Source organism: Egretta garzetta, unplaced genomic scaffold, assembly GCF_000687185.1.
Source record: "Egretta garzetta isolate BGI_Z169 unplaced genomic scaffold, ASM68718v1 scaffold488, whole genome shotgun sequence".
NCBI classification, from domain to species: domain Eukaryota; kingdom Metazoa; phylum Chordata; class Aves; order Pelecaniformes; family Ardeidae; genus Egretta; species Egretta garzetta.
The window spans coordinates 17,706-19,254 of NW_009260486.1; the positions used below are offsets into that span (position 1 = coordinate 17,706).

General features: G+C 63.9%; 1 protein-coding gene across 1 annotated transcript in view; it reads right to left on the reverse strand.

Annotated features, from left to right (window-relative positions):
* Nucleotides 1-1,549, reverse strand: part of LOC104131090 (rho GTPase-activating protein 27) — a gene marked incomplete at its 5' end in the record, with an annotated part of 10,681 nt that overhangs the window by 4,509 nt on the left and 4,623 nt on the right. Inside the window, 4 exons of the mRNA XM_035899737.1 lie at nt 68-155; nt 261-328; nt 430-540; nt 883-1,098. Of these exons, the coding sequence (XP_035755630.1) occupies nt 68-155; nt 261-328; nt 430-540; nt 883-1,098 (483 nt within the window). The remainder of the gene's footprint in view (nt 1-67; nt 156-260; nt 329-429; nt 541-882; nt 1,099-1,549) is intronic.

A 1,549-nucleotide genomic window follows, 5' to 3' on the forward strand; every position in this document is an offset into this window, starting at 1 on the left:
GGCCCCACCCCAGGTGCTGGCCCTGTCCCGTGGGTGCTGGCCCCACCAAGGCTGTTGGGGCTCTTACCAAGGCACCGGCAGCGGGGTGCTTGGAGTCCTTGAAGAAGGTGAGGATCCCCCCCTCCAGCACCGTCCAGGATGAGCTCCAGTTCTTCCTGGGGAGCAGCAGGGGGGTCATGCAGGGGGACAGCACAGCTCCTGTCCCCTCTGCCCCCCCGGGGCTCCCTTCTCCGGTGGCGGGGACACCGGGATGTGCTTACCGGAGCCGCTTCCCTCTGTCCACTGTCTTAGTCCGGTTGAGCACTCCGGCTTTTTCGAGGCTTTTAAACTGGAGGGCAAAAAGGGGGGAGAGGGGGGAGTCAGGTCTGCCCCCTGCCCTCCCTGGTGCTGGGGTGGGGAAGGGCTGCTGCCCCTCCCCATGGTGCTCACCTTCTCCTCCCTGAGCCCCAGCTGGGGTGGCACGGTGCTGTGCCGGGCGGAGAGCCCGCTGTCCTGGCTGGGGCTGGCCCCGCTGCACCCCAGAGCCCCTGCCCTCTGCTTCTGTGGCCCCATGAGGACGGTCATCCCCTGGCACACAGCCCTGTCCCCATCCCAGTCCCTATCCCTGTTCCTGTCCCCATCATCCCCATCCCTGTCCCTTTCCCTAGCCCTGTCCCCATCCCTGTTTTCATCCCTGTCCCCATCCCCAACCCCATCCCTGTACCTATTTCCACCCCTGTCCCGGTCCCCATCCCTGTCCATATCCCATCCCCATCCCCATCCCAGTCTCTATCCTTGTTCCTGCCCCTATCTCCATCCCTGTCCCTTTCCCTCGCCCTGTCCCTTTCCCTTTCCCTGTCCCCTTCCCTTGCCCTGTCCCCATCCCCATCCCTGTCCCCGTACCGTGTCGGAGGTGAAGTGCTCGGGGCAGAAGACGGCTCCCTCGGGGTGGCTGTGCCTGTACCAGCCCGGGGGCGAGCCCAGCTCCTCGGGGTGCCTCGGGGGCAGACAGAGAGCGGCCCCCTGATCATAGGAGCCCACGGGCGAGTAGTCCTCCTCGGGATAACCCTCCAGCTCATCTGGAGACAGGTCAGGATAGTCCGCTTCTGGTGTGGGTGGCTGGAGAGAAGAGCCAGGTCAAGATCTTATGCCCCACCAAGAGCATCCACATCCCCAAGCCATGGCCAGCCCAGGTGGGGGCTGTCCCATCTCCATCATCTCCATCTCCATCCCCATCTTCATGCCCATCTCCCATCTCCATCCTATCTCCATCTTCATCTCAACATTGTTATCAACGACCTGGACGAGGGGATCGAGGGCACCCTCAGTCAGTTTGCAGATGACACCAAACTGGGCGGGAGTGTGGATCTGCTGGGGGGAAGAGGGCTCTGCAGAGGGACCTGGACAGGCTGGATCCATGGGCCCAGCCCAATTGGGTGAGGTTCAACAAGGCCAAGGGCCGGGTCCTGCCCTGGGGTCACAACAACCCCAGGCAACGCTACAGGCGTGGGGAAGAGTGGCTGGAAAGCTGCCTGGCAGAAAAGGACCTGGGGGTGCTGGTTGACAGGCG